Genomic DNA, 16,889 nt, shown 5'->3' with positions numbered 1-16,889 from the left:
TCTCCAGGTATTTGTACTTGATATTTTCTGATGACGATCTTCTTCCACTAGAACACTGGATCTTCAATACCGAGGCCCACCCTTTCCCTGTACTCCGAGAAGAGAAAAAGGAAATTGAGGTCAAAGAGAAATAAAAGACATTCTCTATTTCACTCTGCTTCGTTCCCTCACTGCATACCTTAATAATTCCTTTCCTGGTCATCAGACACATGATGAACTCTTATTGATCTATAAAAGTCTATGATTATCCTAAGTTCTAAAATTGTTTTGCAGTCTTTTACGTTCATTATCATAAGCCTCAGTGGACCTCAATTGCTTATTACTTTGTTATCCAGCTAGTGGATCCACTGATTTTGTTTGTCTGTCTTTTTTTTTTTTTTTTTTTTTAAGGAATCTATTGTTTCTGGAGTTCATGAAGTTGTGACATCATTTTCATGAAAATGGAATAGAACAGTCTACCAGTGACCTCTTAATTACGATTTGATTTGACTGCAAAACTTTTTCCTCCTCTATGAGGAGATGGTGTCTGCTTTAAGCTGTAATGTTTTGCCATGTTGCAAAAAGCCATAATAATAAATTAAGTATTAAAAAAAAGCTTTTTTTTTTCCTTTTCAAGTTCATGTTAATCTGGTTTGTCTACCCACCAGAGACAGATCTTATAACTGTGACAGCCTCTTAGCAGGTCTATCGTTATTTGATAGAATGTCCTCTAAAGTACTCCATTCACATTACAATTCAAATGAGAAAGTCATCCCAGAAGAGGCAGCCACACTGACCTCATTTCATTGCAAGCACAGTGTGTTTTAGTTTTTGATTATGTTAGTGTTTCTGCACTTTGGAATTTCTTCCCTACTTTTACTCTAAATGCCCTGTGTCGTCTCTGTGTCACGCACCGCTTAATTTCTTCCATTCCCCACTGCACAGCAAGGAGAGCACGTGAGTTCTGCAGAGGACCCCTGGTCCTGAATCCATTGAAAGGGAAGCGATGTAACTTTTAACCTGCCAGGTTTTGCTCTGAACTGAATCCGTCCCGCAGTCTGGTCTCTAAAAGGAGACTGAGAATTTCATATGACTAGTTCATGTATTTGCATTTCATCTCTGGCTTTTCTTTAAGGAACGGAAACATTGCACTTGGTTCAGATTGGCAAAGGGCTCTTCCCAGATGTAGGTAATTACTTCACTTCAAGCTTTCACCCAGTGAAAGAAACTTTGCCAATTTATCTGTTCGTGTTCAACTAAGGAAAATCTAATTAGCTCTTAAGAATACAGTGTGCTTAGTGTGGTTCCATTCAGCATAAAGATCTTAACTTAGAAATAATTTATAGGAATGGACACACCCCCTCATAATTTGATCTGTAGCAGATCAAAATGATTATATGATTCTTCCACACCTTTTCTTGAAATATGAAAGATTTTCCCAAGAACAGATTTAGTGATAGCTTTCATTACTGCACCTGCTCTTTATATGAAAAATAGATTGTTATTATGTGTGTACCAAGGGACAAAGACTAACCACCTCGATTTCAACCTACTATTGTCAACAATGATAACAAAACAAAGAGTACAACCCCTTGGATTAGACTAAAGTATAGATTCCTGTGCATTTATAGTCTTCCAACTTTCTAATTTTATTGGGTTTCATGTTGTTTGACCTATTTATTTAAGACAATTATTTTGTTAAATCTCAGTAGACAATAGTTTTACCCATTTCAGCTTTAGGGAGGGTTTCAAAAAATGCCATTTAGGATTACCACCTGTGTGGCCAGGTTGTTTCCAGTATTGTACATTAGAATACACCAAAATGCATAAACTTGTCAAATTAGTCAATGAAAAAGAGCCTTCAGTATATCCTGTGGCTGTGTGAACCTCTGAGACCCAGAGGAACTTGTGCCCATAATCTATTTAATCTGTGGAGTTCATGAACTTGTGATGTCACTTTCATGAACCTAAGTAGAAGAGGCTCCCTTGACCCCTTAATTACAAACTTGATTTGACTGTAAAACTTTTCCCTCCACTGGGATCAATGAGTGAATAAGAAATCTTTCTTTCCCCAGAGCTCTGAGGTAAAATATTGAAATTTGCTGCCAAAAAATGTGGCCATATGTATTTTGATTATAACTTTCACTGTCCTTGGATTATTTAATTCATTTTCTTTGTATTGTGATTTGAAGGAGCACACAAAACTGGTGAGTATTTCTGCATCCGGTGGGATTTTAAAGTCAGGTCCTGTGTACCCACTACGCTCTGATGTACCTTTGGTGTCCTAGTGTAAGCAGGCAAGAAGCTGAATCACAATGTTGCTCTCCAATGGCAAGAATTGCCTTTCAGTTTTAAAACATGGATTTTTATTTTCTTAAATGCTAGATTCCAGAACACCAAAAATGTAAACAAGATAAGAGATTAATATTATAGTAATATCATTGAATTAAGCTTATATTTTGTGTTAATTTTAAACAATTGAAGTCACCAAGTAGATACCAACTCATTCTTTTTCAACAAAACTGTGCAGTTTAATTTACATGTATAATCCACATCCTTCAAGGTGAATAGTTAAAATAGCACCTTCTTTTGTGTTTATGAAATATGTTTTGATATAGTTTGTGCAGTTAATATTATAAATATAAGTTGTATGCCAATTTATAGAACTCAATGACTACTCTATCAGGATTTTTTTTTCATGTGTATTATCCATTTTTACATTGATTGTTTTTGATTTGTTCATGATTGCACTCTGTCATTTCCAACTTTATATAAATCTCTGATGTTATGGGAAACAATAGATTGACACATAATTTTTAAAGATTATATTTGTAAAATTTCTCTATTGTGAATAAAGTCTTTTAATATATCTTCTCCTGTGTCATATATTTCTGACTTTAAGGCTACGTCTGTATGTGTATATAGGTGAGTGTATATGGTTGCAAATGGAAATAACAAATTCTACTAACGATTACATACCTTGACAAGGAAACATTTCTCGTTAAAAAGTTTATATTGAGAATTATTTGGTACACACAGCCTTTGGCTAGTTGGGTTAGCGTACTAGGAAGCTAACCTAAGTTCAGCGCCAGGGCATACAAGGGAAAGGTAGCAAACTCATGTCAGAAAAGGCACAGAAAGTGTGATATGTGTTCTTAAGTTTGCGACCTGGTCAAAAAGATCAGACTAGCTTTACTCCATTCACCCTAAAGCAAAATGGCATTTAATTGTGGTCATCACAGATTAAATTCTTAATCATCTTTAAATTAAGGGGGTAAGGGGTGAGCAGGATCTCAGAAAGGCTAAGTAGAAAAGAAAATGTAGCTGTTCATGGAAAAACCTAGGTTTGGAACCTTATATTGTGTTCTTCTCGGATAATGTGGCCTCTGCTCTGTTGGAACACAGTCCCAAGAATGACCCATGGTAAACAATGCCTTGGGGAACTGTGACAGAGGCTCCGGGAAAACGGCAGAGAAGGCCTTTGACCTCAAGTGCACTTTGTTTCCTGGGTTGTTCTTGGACGTGATTTCATGCCTCCTGTGACAAACATTTATATTCAGTTCATAAGCCATGCTTATTCTTGTTGGATGTCAGAACACAGCTATAGAACCTGAATCGGGATATGGCCTTCTGCCTTGCTTGCTTGCTTCCCCATATATAACCTATAGTGCATGCCAGATAATTGTACTTAAATTGGTCTGTCCTAAGAAAGTTCTGGAAAAGGGCTGTTCTGTTAATATTTAGTGCATGCTTCCTGGTATTTATTTCATGGGTTTTGTTTTTTGTTTGTTTTTTGTTTTTGTTTTTTTAACTCAAGCAACCTTCCTTGGATCAGTGCTTTCTTTGTTTCATTTGTGTATAAAAGTCTACTGAAGCCAGGCAGTGGTGGTACATCCCTTTAATTCCAGCACTCGGGAGGCAGAGCCAGGTGGATCTCTGTTGAGTTCAAGGCCCACCTGGACTACAGAGTGAGTTCCAGGAAAAGTGCAAAGCTATACAGAGAAACCCTGTCTCGAAAAACCAAAAAAAAAAAAAAAAAAAGTCCACTGAAATTGAAGTATTGAATATTGTCTACAGCATTAGACTGTAGTCTGCCCCATTCTTTCAGGCCCTCAGATCCCAGGTCCAGCAGACAAGATCTGCACAGGTCGGTGAAAGTCGGCACCCCTTTTGTTACATGGAACTCTTCACTGTTACCATAACGTGTTCCTCACCCTATTCCCATTTCTCCTCACCTCCTGCCTTATCAGACAAACTATGATAGCAATCCCCTTCAGCCTCTGTTCCTTGCTCTGTTTTATTCTTTAAAACCTATTACACATTCATGTGAGTGGATCTCATGGTCCTCACCTCATACAGGAAAAAAAATTAATATAATAATGTTAATAGCATCAAACAGTTTTAGATCTGACATAGTCAAATGGGAGCCTTTTGAGTTCATTTATTAGTAACACACAGCGTCAGTTGTGTTTACTGTGATGGTGGCAGATTTATTAAAATTTGATCTAAGCATGATTTTTACTTATTCTGCTGTCCACACAGAAATGGCATCTTGGCAGAGCATCTACTTTCTGATAATGATATGTATGCAGTGGCTTACAAATTTTAATAAAAGTAAACAAGATAAATCTTTTCATTTGGACATAGAGTTTATGTGTCTAATTGTCATTCTAGCTTCCTAGCTGATACCTGAAATTAGGGGTCACATAGGGAAACTTATTGGAACTCCTTAACTGATTTAATGGTCCCAAGGTCAATATCCATTTTTCCCAAGCTCATTCCATCCACACTATCCAATATGTAAGTCATAATTCTCAGGAAATACTTGCCAGACATCAGATGTGAGTTTAAAAGTATTAGAACAACATGGGAGTCTAGACAGAGTTTCACCCAACTTTGTTACTTTAAAGATGAGGATTTGCGGAGGGTTTTTCACCATCAGGAACCATTTTCTCTCGTACCCTGCTACCAGACATAAGGGAGTGGTAAGGTATTATGCTAAAGAGAAAAACAACAGATGAGCATCCAGTCAGCCACTCCAAGATAAAGGTGTCGAGTCAAGAGTTCACACTAGATGTATCTATCAAGATGTGGGCTACAGTTGACCTATAGCTGAATTACATGGAAAATGCAGACTCCGTGGTCTTCATCCAGTTTCAACAAAACTGTGATGTCCTGGAATACCTGCCTTCAACTAGCTCTTCCTCTTACCCCTTTGCATACAGCTCCTCAAGGATGGAAAGCCAAAAAGTGACAGAAAGCTAAGGAATTTGTGCCTTGTGACAAGCACATAGTTCTGTTGATTGACACTTCAGTACACTTTGACAACTCAGATCACTTTGGAAACAGTCACTCTTTCTACAAAAGCATTTCTGGGCAATGAGTGATGAATTTAAATTTTTTAAACAGATTCACACTGGATTTTTAAACGTAATTCTTCTTAGGGGAAATCTGTATAAAGTATTAACTTCAGTTACCCCTGATATTACTAAGTGATCATTTTGCTAGCTTTCTTCTCCAAGGGCTGCTTTTAAAGTCATTTCTCAAATTGTTACTCACTCTGTTCTTGATTTTAACATGGCTCACTCTCACAGGGTCCATGGGACTCCTCAGGTAGCTATGCATAATGTCCTGTATGAAGTGTTTGTGGGTATGAACACTGTAAAGCACCTTCATTTCCTGCCCCCTCCACCTTACCGAGTCCTTTTAAATTCCATTTCCAGGCTGATCATCAAAAGATTTGTTGGCATGCCATTATTTTGATCACTTTGAATCCCCTTAAAACATGTCATTACTTACTGAATAAATTAACTTAAATTTGTGTCACAGATCCATTTAATTCCCCAGTGAATGCAAATTACCATGAAACATTTGAAAACAGTGATAGATGTATAACTTTTTAAAAGACTTTTCCACATACTGGGGTATATTGTCCTTAGGCTATGAGAACATATTAATTCACAGTTCTAGAAACAGGGCCATAAAATGGACTGTGTTGCAAATAGCATTTTTCCAAAATGACTGGCACCTGTGAGTTTTGTTTTGTTTTTAAACTCCTAGGAGAAACAAATGCACTCATCGGTAGATTCTGTGAGCTCTTTATTCTTGACCTTGCAACCTTTGGAAGTCTCTATGGGAAACAGAAAAGGTATGACTTGGAGTCACCTTTTGGAACCAGCTCCTTGAGGCCAGCAGGTTCCATTTCAGGGATGACGTGGCTCTAGTTGGTTGTAATTCAGAGGCACATTTAGTAAGTGGCCAAAGGAGAAAGAAGCTGACACTTTCTTCCTTAGAAGCAGTTCTTAAAGTGCTTCTAAGTAGCACCTTAGCATCCTTCTTAAATGAACCCTAAGAGCATTTCACTTTTTGTCATTTTCATTTCCCATCTTGCATTTGCCTACTTGATAACTTCATGATTCACATAGTCTTTGCCAGGAGCTACAAAAATATACACCCTAAAGACCCCATTAAGAAATATATTAGGCCCTTCTAGTCTCTTTTCTATGTGCAATATAGTACAAAAGGGGGAGGAAGTAGGAACATTTGGGGCAATGGGAAATCAATTTGATGAGTAATCAAGATGACTGGATCCCAAACTGAGACGGACCGTGTGATTGGGAATGAGCATTTCAAGTTCATATCTCAGTCTCTTTGTAAAATAAAGTGTGGTAAGCCAGGTGTAGCTGCTAGGCTGGGTACTCATACAAGAAAGAGCACATATGCTTCACATCTACCCGTGTGCTAGAGACAACTATGCCCAAAATACAAGCTATCATAAAATAAGACTTGGAGAAAAGACAGCATCTTCAACAAACTGGATAGCTATGTGTACCAGAATGAATCCAGATCCTTATATCTCACCCTACACAAAACTCGACTCCAAGTGGATCAAGAAAGACCTCAACATAAGACCTGATGACCCCCTGAATCTGACAGGAAAAAGTAGGGAAGTGCACTTGCACTTGTTGGCAGAGGAAAGGACTTTCTCAATGGAAACCAATAAAATGAGCATTAAAACCAAAAATTAATGAATGGGACCTCATAAAAATACAAGGTTTCATTACAACAAAGGACATCCTCATTTGAGTGAAGGGGCAGCCTAAATAATGGGGAGAAACTTTACCAGTTACATGTCCGACAAAGAGTTAGTATCTAGAATATATAAATAACTAAAAAACATAAACAGCAGGAAAACAATTACTCCAACTAAAAACTGGGGCATCAAACTAAACAGTTCTCAAAATAAAGAAAAGAGATATAAATGACTGAGAAATACTGTTTAAAATAGTCAACATCCTTAGTTGTCAGGGAAATAGAAATTAAAACTACTTTGAGGTTTCATCTTACCCCAATCAAAATAGCTAAGACCAACTAACAAATAAAACAAATGAAAATAAATGCTGGCATGGATATGGACAAAGAGAAACCCCTACCCACTCTTGATAAGGGTGCAAAACTTTCCATCCATGTGGAAGTCTTCAGGAAACTGGAAATAAAGCTGCCATATGATCTAGTTATGGGCATATACCCAAAGGACACTCTATCCTAATACAGAGATAATTGCTCATTCATACTCATTGCTACTTTATTCATAATAGCTAGAAAACTCCCAGTCTTTAATCCAAAACACTAGATGTCCATCAGCAGATGCATGGATAATGAAAATGTGATACATTTACACAATAAAATATTATTCATGTGTTAAGAAAAACAAAACTATAAAATTCACAGGTAAATGGGTGGCACTGAACACAGTCATTCTGAGTGAGGTAATCATTATCTAGAAAGATAAATACCACATGTTCTTTGTCATTTGCAGATGCTAGATTTGAATTTTTGAATATGTATGTTTAAATAGAGATACTTATAGAAGTTAAGAAAGTAGTAATGGATGAACCCTCTAATTAGTTAGCCAACACAAAGGGGTCAGTACTGAAATCACACAACAAAAATGGGCTCAGAGGGTTACTTATATATGTATGCATACATATACAGAAATGTAACAATAATAAGGAAAAATGCTGCCCATCTGAGAGTGGGGGGGGGCATGAGTTGGAAAGAGGGAACTTAGGGAGGAATGGGAAGGGAGAAAGTGATGTAATCATATTTTAATTCATATGTATATGAAAGAGACTAACAATTAGGGTAGAAGATAAGATTTCAAGGCAAGAAGCAAGGACACAGATGCTATGAAGGGGAAAGGGAGAATAATGGGGGAGGAACAATTAAATGGAGTGCAGAACTTGAGGGCAGGCTAAAGGAGGGATTATGAGGAAGATTTATCAGCACTGAAGATCTTTCAAAATGCTGTATAGAAATCTACTACTGCAGAAGCTTCCTGAAAATGTACATATATAAAAGGAATTTCAATGAAGTTACCATTTACAGAGGATGCCTTTCCTAGACACAGGCAGTATCAGATGTGAGTTACCTCTTTTCAAATTGTTGGTCAATGTGGTCCTATAGGCAGCCCCAAGTGTTACAGACTATTGCCAATGCTCTTGGTTGCCCTCCAAAACTTGGTGGTAAGACCCTATTGCTAAAGACACCACCTGCTTGAGTCACTGGACTTGGAGAAATCAAGTTTGTACCAACCTTGAAGCTTCATTCCTACTGGGTAGCTTTCATAGTGCTAGAAGGCTCAATACACTGGGATCTGTGCACCCCAAGGCTTTGAGGGGTGCACACCAAATTAAGGGGGCTGGAAAAGCTCAGGTAGCCTACCTGTGTTTCCACATTATGGGACATGGGAAAGCTGAATGGTCACTGATGGGGAACAAACTACAGTCTTGTGAGTTCCAGGGAAAGGGAGAGAGCCAGGAGGAGGCAGTCCATGGCAAGCCGCCACAGGGCTTTGGAGCAATCTGAATGGAGGTGGAATGGAAAAAAGGATCTCAGGTAGCCAACTGTGTCTTCTTTATAAGTCTTAAATCATGTACCATTATGAGATGTATAAGATAATCTTGCATGGTCCAGCTCCATGTGTATTTAGGACTTGGTACTTACTCATCTGTCCTTTCAGGTAGGCGTTTGGAATCACAATGTCACAGTGATAGTTTGAAAGTAATTGGCCTGCATAAGCTCATGGGGAGTGGCACTATTAAGAGGTATAGCTTTGTTGGAATAGGTATGGCCTTGTTGGAGGAAGTGTGTCAATGTGGGGGTGGGCTTTGAGGTCTCATATATGCTCAAGCCATACCCAGTGTCTCAGTTCACTTCCTGTTGCCGTGGATCAAGATGTATTACTCTCAGCTCCTTCTCCAGCACTATGTCTGCCTGTATGCCGCCATGTCCCACCACGATAATGGACTAAATCTCTGAAACTGTAAGCCACCCAATTAAATGTTTTCTTTATAGAGTTGAAGTGGTCACAGTGTCTCTTCGCACAATAGAAACCCTAAGACAATCACCCCCACAGATATAGGAAACTACTCTGACTCAGTAGTACCCTTTTGTCCTCCACACAGGATGCCCTATGATGATCTGAAGAGTGAACAAATTATTAAGGAATAAAAAGAAACCCTCAATCTTTTTGTCCAAACACAAACATAATATTTATCTAAACTGTACCTACCATAAGACATAGCTCTAACAAAGGTCTGCTAACTCAGTGTGATATTTCAGGCAGCAACATTGAATACAGACTATTTTTAGTGAATAATCTTATGTTTACCTTAACTATGAGATACCTAATTATAAGCTGTCATTTGGGTAAAAAAATTATTACTATACTTGCAAAAGCAAATTTAACCAAAAGTAGGACAGTTTTCCCACTTTTTGAGTGTTTCAAGCATATCAGCAATCTAGGGAAAGACCTTCTGAATGCCAAGCTCTATTCCCCTGTCACAATTGACTACAGCTTCACATTGTTACAAACACTTGTCAGACTCCACTCCATTGGAGTCTAGCTTTGCTGACAGGGTGGGAGTTGGCATTATGCTTGACCACTATGATAATGACTGCAGCTCGCCTTGCCTGATGGAGTACTTGAAGGACACTATCAGTGATGTAAATAACAAATGACTTCTGTAGAGTGACTGCAACCTTTCTGTAATCCTCTCTGGAAATGGGACAAAGGATTCTAGGGCTGAAGGAAAGCCATTAATAACTGTGTTGTTACATTTTTTTTCAAGTAAGTTTCGCTTCCTTTTCCTCAGCTAGGCTTTCTTCAGCCATTCTAACCAGTGACACAAATGACTGATTGGAATTTCACTCTCAGCCACCTTATCTTCTTGTCGCCAACCTCTAGAGCAGGTGCTAATATAAATGACTAGAGAACAAAGAGGGAGAGGGAAAAAAACAAAGGATTTTGGAAGTATTTATCAGTCCCTACAGAAATCTGAAAGTGACTTTTGTCACTATTATAAATTAGTATACAGAATTTCTTTAAACACCCGATAAAAACCATATAATATGTCAAAATCATGATTAAAACATAGATAAACATAATGAATTTTAACAAGGTCATCAGCTTCTTTGGATGCCTTAAGAAAGTGGGGTAGATTGCTTTCTTCTTTATGGTCTCCTTCACACAATGATGATCACATTAAGAGATGTCTCTAACTTTCCACAGTGTATATTTGGGCTTTTAACCTCTCCCGAAGATCAGATAAAAACCACAAAACCAAAAAGCATTTTTGGCTCACGTACTCAACTCATTCTTTAAAGGAGAGCTTCAGCGTGTTCAGGCAGGAGCAGAGATGTCTTCAACATTTTTATCTATTGATTAACTGTAGAGGGCATTCTGTTTGAAACGCAGCTTGAATACCTGTTAAAGTAAATGTTCTTTTCCACTTTCAGGTAAAGGGCGTGAAGGGAAAATAAAACACACCCACCCCTCCTTCACCCTAGAAATATAATTCACCCATGATGTGGAAGCAAGAGGAGAAAAAAATCCACTTAGCCATAGCTGTACGCTTTTCTCCTCAGAGGAGAAACCAAACCCTACTCCCAGTTCCCAATGCCCTGGGCAGAAGTCACTGGATGGCTCCCTAGTGACGCTTTTGTAAAATACACACGGGCCTCGTAATTGAAAAGACGTCAGAGAAGCCTTTCTTTCTCTGTGACTCTCATGCTGACAAACGCACTTAAAATTCCTAGACAAAAGTTGGAGGACCGCGCTTAACAGTGTAAAGGTTGGCTTGAAGTGGGGATTCCTCTACTGCTGTGTTCATTATCTTTATAATTTCTATAAGGAAGCCTGAGATTGCTCAATCTCAAAAACAAAAGACCTAACCCAGGGAAGTATCCGCAGGTGATAAAGGGATAGAAAGGCTACACCAGGTGGAAGCATGAGATGACAATTCAAAAGTCACTCCATCGAGTCCACACTGGAATCCACAGGTGGAAGCTGTTTTACCACACACCAGAAATAAGGGCCAAAACATGAGTTAGAACTCTAGTTGCCCAGTTCCCGGTGGGGCTGACACCGCAGAGGAAAGAAATGGCCCAAAAGGGCAGTGTCCTTGAAAAAGATAAAGCAGATGGAGGAGAAAGACTTCCCGTGGCTTCTCCCCATCCCGGCCCTGACCTCTTCTACTAGTGCCTCCCATTGGTCAAGACTACCAGGCGGCATAACAAAGGAGTCTGGGAAATGTAGTTCCTGCCTTGTATAGTTTCAAGTAGAAATGAGAGGTAACGGGTTATGTCTGGCAACCTGCACAAAGGTAGCCACTGTTTACCATTTGGGCCCTCTACTTAGCTTGTGAGGCCTTGAGCAAGATAAACAAGGCTCAAGTCCGCAGCTGCTGGCACCTGATAGATTTAGCAACTTCATTGCGATGATCTACATGAGTCCTTTCTCGGCTACAGCAAAAACACTAGACAACGTTGTTGAGCCAATATCTTTTACATCCCAACACTCAGCTTAACAGGGAGAAGGTGCATTCACCTAGAAAAGTCGACAAAAGGATGTTGTTCTTTGTTAACAACTGCTTTCAAAGAACTGGCTTCAGAGAAGGAAATTTACGAGCCCATAAAGCACTTGTTCTCAAGTTAGAAGGACAGATGGAGGTAAAATAAAGCCTACAGATGGCATGGCCATCAAAATGACCATCTTCGATGGCCATGATAAAACTTTGACCACTCTGCTTTGAATCCCAGCTGATCCTAACTCCCAGTTTTCTCATGAGTGACGGCAGAGCTTTGTTAAGCCTTCCTCTCCCTGACCAGACACATCAGCCAAGGTTTATATTCTACTTGGTTGAGCATGAAAAGATGAAAGTTAAATGATCATGCCAGGAAGAGACTGTGTATTGCTTGAGGATGCTGGCCTTAGCAGTCTGGCACTATTCAGCAACAAGCATCCCTGCATCTTTATTTTTATTTAATTACTTTTTAAAAAGACATTTTGGGATATTGGTTTTTGTATTCCTAAATGGGCTTTAATGGTAAGGTCTATTCTTTCGAGATCAGTCTAGTTGTTATCTTGCAAGCTTTTTCTGTGTTCCTCCCTTCTTCTCTGTTAGCCTCTAAGGTAAGCATTTGCAGGTGTGTTTAGGGCATGTATTAGGGTTCTCTAGAGTCACAGAACTTATGGAATGAATATATATAGGGAATTTATTGAAATAACTCACAGGCTGCAGTCCAACTAATCCAACAATGAGTGGAAAATCCAAGAATCTTGTAGTTGTTCAGTCCCACAGGGCTGGGTGTCTCAGCTGGTCTTCTGTATAAGCTGGAATCCTAAAGAAGTAGAGTCCAATGCCAGTGAAGGAATAGATTAGCTGGCAAAGCAAGGGTGAGCAGAAGGAAATGTTTCTTCTTCCAGTAACCTTATATAGGATTCCAGCAGAAGGTGTGGCCTGGATTAAAGGTGTGCCTTCCAGCCTCAAGATCCGGATCAAAGGCTTGTAGTCTTCCTGCCTCAAGATGCGGAGCACAGGTGTGTCCTCCATTTCTGGACTGTAGTTCATTCCGGACACAGTCAGGTTGACAACCAAGAACAACCATTTTGCAGTTATGCATTGCTAGTCTATCTCTCTCCCCTACTGAAGACAGAAGCCATCAAAAGCAATTTAGCTTTCAAATTGGACAACTGTATGTTAGTCAGCACCACAAACTGGTGAAATGTGGGTAGCCCTACACACTGTTGCTAAGCTTGATAATTTGGAGGCAGAATGGGGATATTGGATGACACTTTCAGAATACAGAATTGAAGTACTTTTTGTTCTTTTTGAAAAAAATAACATAAAATTGGGGCATTTCCTATTTTTTTTATTGCTTTGTTTTTAGATATAGGTAAGTAACAGCTGAAATAGCCAGCTTAGGACACCGGCTGAGGCAACAGTTCAGGAAAGAAATTAGGACAATTTTAAAGTACAAAAGTGATCATAGGGAAAATAATATGTCAGTATGTTTTCCTTTCCGAGAAAAACAACTATGCCTATCTTCCACCTTATTTTGATCATAACACACACTGATCATCTAATAAACTAGTAAGGACGTAACTTTTTATTGTTTTTCCTTCTCATTCTGCATCAATAGATAGCTCCAGGTATTTTAAGCAGTCTATAGATGTGTCTCTATTGGCTTGTCAGGAGTCTTTATCAACATCTTTAGGTTCTAGATCAGTGGTTCTCAACCCTCCTAATGCTGTGACCCTTTAATTTTGTGGTGACCCCCCCAACCACAAAATTATTTTTGTTACTCCTTCATAGCTTTAATTTTGCTACTGTTATCAATTATAATGTAAATATCTGATATGCAAAATGGTGGCCCCTGTGAAAGTATTATTTCACAAGGTCATGACCCACGGGTTGAGAACTACTGTTCTAGATGACTGCACTAGTTCAAACTTGACTCTACTAAGGTAACATGCTATTTTTCAATATAGGAGCTATATGTTGTCCTTTGGCTACTGTTCTCCAAGACTCCTACCTGCTTCTTCCATGTCCAGTTTTTCTCATCCCTTTCCTCTTCCTCTCTAAACATTCCACACAAATCTCATTGGACATAAACCTAATGCCAAGACAGTTATCGCTTCATAATCATTTACTGACCTACTCTAAGAATTTCATTTGGACAACACTTTTGAGGGCTCTTCACATCTGAGTTGAAGATCATTGCAAAAGGCTCTTGAGTAGTTATGTGATTCCAAAGTCTCGTGACAGACATCCTTTATAGCCACTCCTAGAAAAATGTTCACTGGTTATTTCCAGTATATGCTGCAGGAGATGTGAAACCTAATTTGGTATATAATGAACATTAATGGTCTATAATCAGTTTATAATAAGAAATCAGCAAAACAAACAAGTGCTTGGCTTGCTTAACACGTAATTAATAAAATTATTAATTCTGGTCTGAGTGTAATTAATTTTGACAAGACCTTGGTTGCATTAATAGGAACAAGTTACTCAGAGTACTGGAGAGAAATGTCTCCTCTCACATGATGCAAAGGCCCTCACACCAACTATAATACATATGCATACAACAGTACCTTTCTTAATGAAATGCTTTTTAGGATGTATCATTTGACTGAAACAAGAATTAGGAGGTATTTGGGGATTATTGTCATGGAAGTTACAGTAGTTTCCATAAAATGAGTTATCTGCTACAACATCATCCCAAAGCTTTGGTGTTAGGTTTACTTTAAGGTTTATTGTTTTATTATTTTTAATGTGTGTGTGTGTGTGTGTATCTTTCTCTAAGTGTCTGTGTGTGTGTGTGTGTGTGTGTGTGTGTCGATGTGTGTATGTCTGTGTGAGCATGTCACATGTTTATGGGTACCCATAGAGGAGGACACCAGATCCACCGGACCTGGAGTTGTAGATAGTTGAGATCCACCCAACATGGTGCTAAGAACTATCTCAGGTCCTCTGCAAGAGTAGCAAGCACTCTTAACCATTGAACCATCACTCTGGCCCCTAAAGTTAGAGTTTTAAATGTCAATGCAAATAATGACACCAACATTCTCATGCTTAAATTATTTATGACGTATCTTCACATGTATTACTTCTTTTATTCATTTTAGTGGGGAAATATATCCTTTATATATGTATGCAAGGTGTGAATATGTTCAAAATAAGCAATGTAATTATAAGGACAATATATTTCTGTCATAGTATCTTAGTTACTTTATTATTGAGATGATAAAGTACCCTAACAAAGGCAGCTTGAGACAGAAAAGGTTTGTCTTGGCTTACAGTTCTAGAGGGATACAGCATACCATGGTGGGAAAGAGGAAAAGAAGCAGGCTGGGAAGGTACGTTGGCAGGAGCAGGAGGCTGGCTTGTCACATTGCAACCATGCTCATGAACAGGCAATTAAACCTCCCAGTGCTCCTGGGAGCCCCAACCTCCTAAAGGTTTCACAGCCTTCCCAAATGGCACCACCAACTGGAGACCAGGAATTCAAATATACTAGCTCAGGGGACTCGTTTACATTCAAACCACAGCCCCAAGTGTCAGGTGAGTGAGAATAGCAAGGACTCATGGACAGAGTCTCGGAAAGTGAGGCTGCATAAGTAACTCCTCAAGAATAAGGAACCAAAACTTGAACCAGACTCTTAAAGGAGGAAGCTGTCCCCTAAAAATGATGGGAAACCACGGTTGGAAGTAGATCCTCCCTTTCAGAAGCAAGTACATGCACTTCCGGTAGTCCAGGGGTTTCCTGCATGGAGCTGTACCGCATGGTTTAGATATGCAGAATTGGGCTAACATTGCTCATTTTTCTTTTACACTTTCAGTTCACGTTCACTGAGCACCGTGAGCCTCCTCTTTAGGTATTTAGGACCTTTTATTGGAAGCAGGAAGGAAGAGTTGCATAGATGTAAAAGGAAGTTGCTATTGTGTAGACGACTGCCCAGCGAGTTCTCTGCTCATCCAGTTGACTTCATCAGTATGAGCTGTGGACTTTAAACTGGGGAATCTGTATTCAAAATACATATTAGGACTGGCTGATTCTATTAATTTCTGCCTTTATAATAACAGACACAAAAAATAAAATAATATGCTAATACACATGCAGTAGAAACTACACTTTGAATTTTGGAACGTTGGTCCTTTCTTGGGGGTTAGTGATGCATGGTATGATGCTCTCACATGCTGAAAGATGCAGCAGAGGCTACACATCCCAGACAGCCACACCATCACAAGAAAAGCAGCCACCCCCTACAGTGTGCTAACAAGTGTTATTTATTTGTCTTGTTATGTAAACCAGGTTGTTCATCTGGTAGGTGTGTGAAATGCATTTTCATGCAATTTATGATAGGTTTTGGATGCCCTGGCCCCAACATAATTCAAAGTGTTCTTAAATATGCTCTTATCCCACCATGGGATGTTTCGTGTACATTTTAGAGGACCAAAAAGTAACAATATAAATCTGGACACACGTTAAAATTTCAAAGCAGCTCCTGGAGGGAAGATGTCTATGCAAGGGGTACAAAACTAAGAGATTCATCTACAATTAACTAAAATAATGCCACACTCATTCTGAGTCCTGAGACATTTGCAGACATCAACTACTTGTGGGAAATGATATAGGAAGCATCTGTTTTCATTAGGTCCATTCTCAGAGCCTTGTTTGCAAGAACATATATTGGTTTCCTGTTTGTCATCAGCCCAGGCCTGATTTGTGTTTGTGTTCTGATTTTTCTCATCATAATATTCCCCCAAATACTTTGCTTTATAGTTATATGTGCAATCGATCTTCATACAGAGATTTATGTCCAAATAGATGCCACAAGCTAGGAAACGCTAAATTAATCCCATTACTCTCTTTTGTGGGAAAGAAAAGCTTGTTTTTGACTGAGTACCAGCCTAACTGGATGCTCACTGAGTAGGTTAATATGTTCCAGAATGCTATTCCTGGCCATTTGGACTCTTCATTAAAACATTAATCCCCAGGATGTCCTAGAAACTAGCCACAATTCAGGAAGTATGAGAATAAACTGGGTATTCCCACCTAGCAAC

At 38.9% G+C, this 16,889-nt stretch overlaps 1 protein-coding gene across 2 annotated transcripts in view; it reads left to right on the top strand.

The window, feature by feature from the left end:
• Man1a1 (mannosidase alpha class 1A member 1) overlaps nucleotides 1-2,848 on the top strand; it is a 177,390-nt gene extending 174,542 nt beyond the window's left edge. For both annotated transcript variants that reach the window (XM_016007071.3, XM_006988627.4), the window contains exon 13: nucleotides 8-2,848. In XM_016007071.3, coding sequence (XP_015862557.1) covers nucleotides 8-134 — 127 coding nt within the window. In that variant the 3' untranslated portion in view covers nucleotides 135-2,848. The remainder of the gene's footprint in view (nucleotides 1-7) is intronic.
• The last annotated feature ends 14,041 nt before the right edge of the window (nucleotides 2,849-16,889 follow it).

Source organism: Peromyscus maniculatus, chromosome 16, assembly GCF_049852395.1.
Source record: "Peromyscus maniculatus bairdii isolate BWxNUB_F1_BW_parent chromosome 16, HU_Pman_BW_mat_3.1, whole genome shotgun sequence".
In the NCBI taxonomy this organism is placed as follows: domain Eukaryota; kingdom Metazoa; phylum Chordata; class Mammalia; order Rodentia; family Cricetidae; genus Peromyscus; species Peromyscus maniculatus.
Note: the sequence above shows the minus strand (reverse complement) of the source record. Positions and strands in the feature narration are given on the sequence as shown.